We start from the raw sequence: 341 nt of genomic DNA on the forward strand, positions 1-341 counted from the left end.
GCTCGGGCTCTGGGTGACCGCCGTGTGCTGGGCAGACGAAGGCGAGAGTTACAGACGCGTCCCCGCCCCTCCCTGCCTCCTTCTCTCCTGCCCCTCCCCACCTGGGGGTGCTGTTCTTGTCCCTCAGAGCTCTACTTTCTCTCATGGAGACCGTCCACCATCCGATTTTATCGGAAAGGCAGCTGTTGGCAGTAATTTACTTCTAACACTCTTGGTGACGGGAAGAATCGATAGCTTATTTCCAACCTCGCAGGCCTCTGACTGCACTGATGTGCCAGCCTGGGCTGGTGTGAGCCCGGATGAGAGAGAAGCTACTGCCGGCTTCCTCCTCCCACCCCTCC

General features: G+C 59.2%; 1 protein-coding gene across 1 annotated transcript in view; it reads right to left on the reverse strand.

The window, feature by feature from the left end:
- The window catches only part of SEC24D (SEC24 homolog D, COPII coat complex component), a 63,378-nt gene that overhangs the window by 4,724 nt on the left and 58,313 nt on the right, over positions 1-341 (reverse strand). Inside the window, exon 21 of the mRNA XM_015563376.1 lies at positions 3-27. Coding sequence (XP_015418862.1) covers positions 3-27 — 25 coding nt within the window. The remainder of the gene's footprint in view (positions 1-2; positions 28-341) is intronic.

This window comes from Myotis davidii, unplaced genomic scaffold (genome assembly GCF_000327345.1).
Source record: "Myotis davidii unplaced genomic scaffold, ASM32734v1 scaffold698, whole genome shotgun sequence".
Taxonomy (NCBI): Eukaryota; Metazoa; Chordata; class Mammalia; order Chiroptera; family Vespertilionidae; genus Myotis; species Myotis davidii.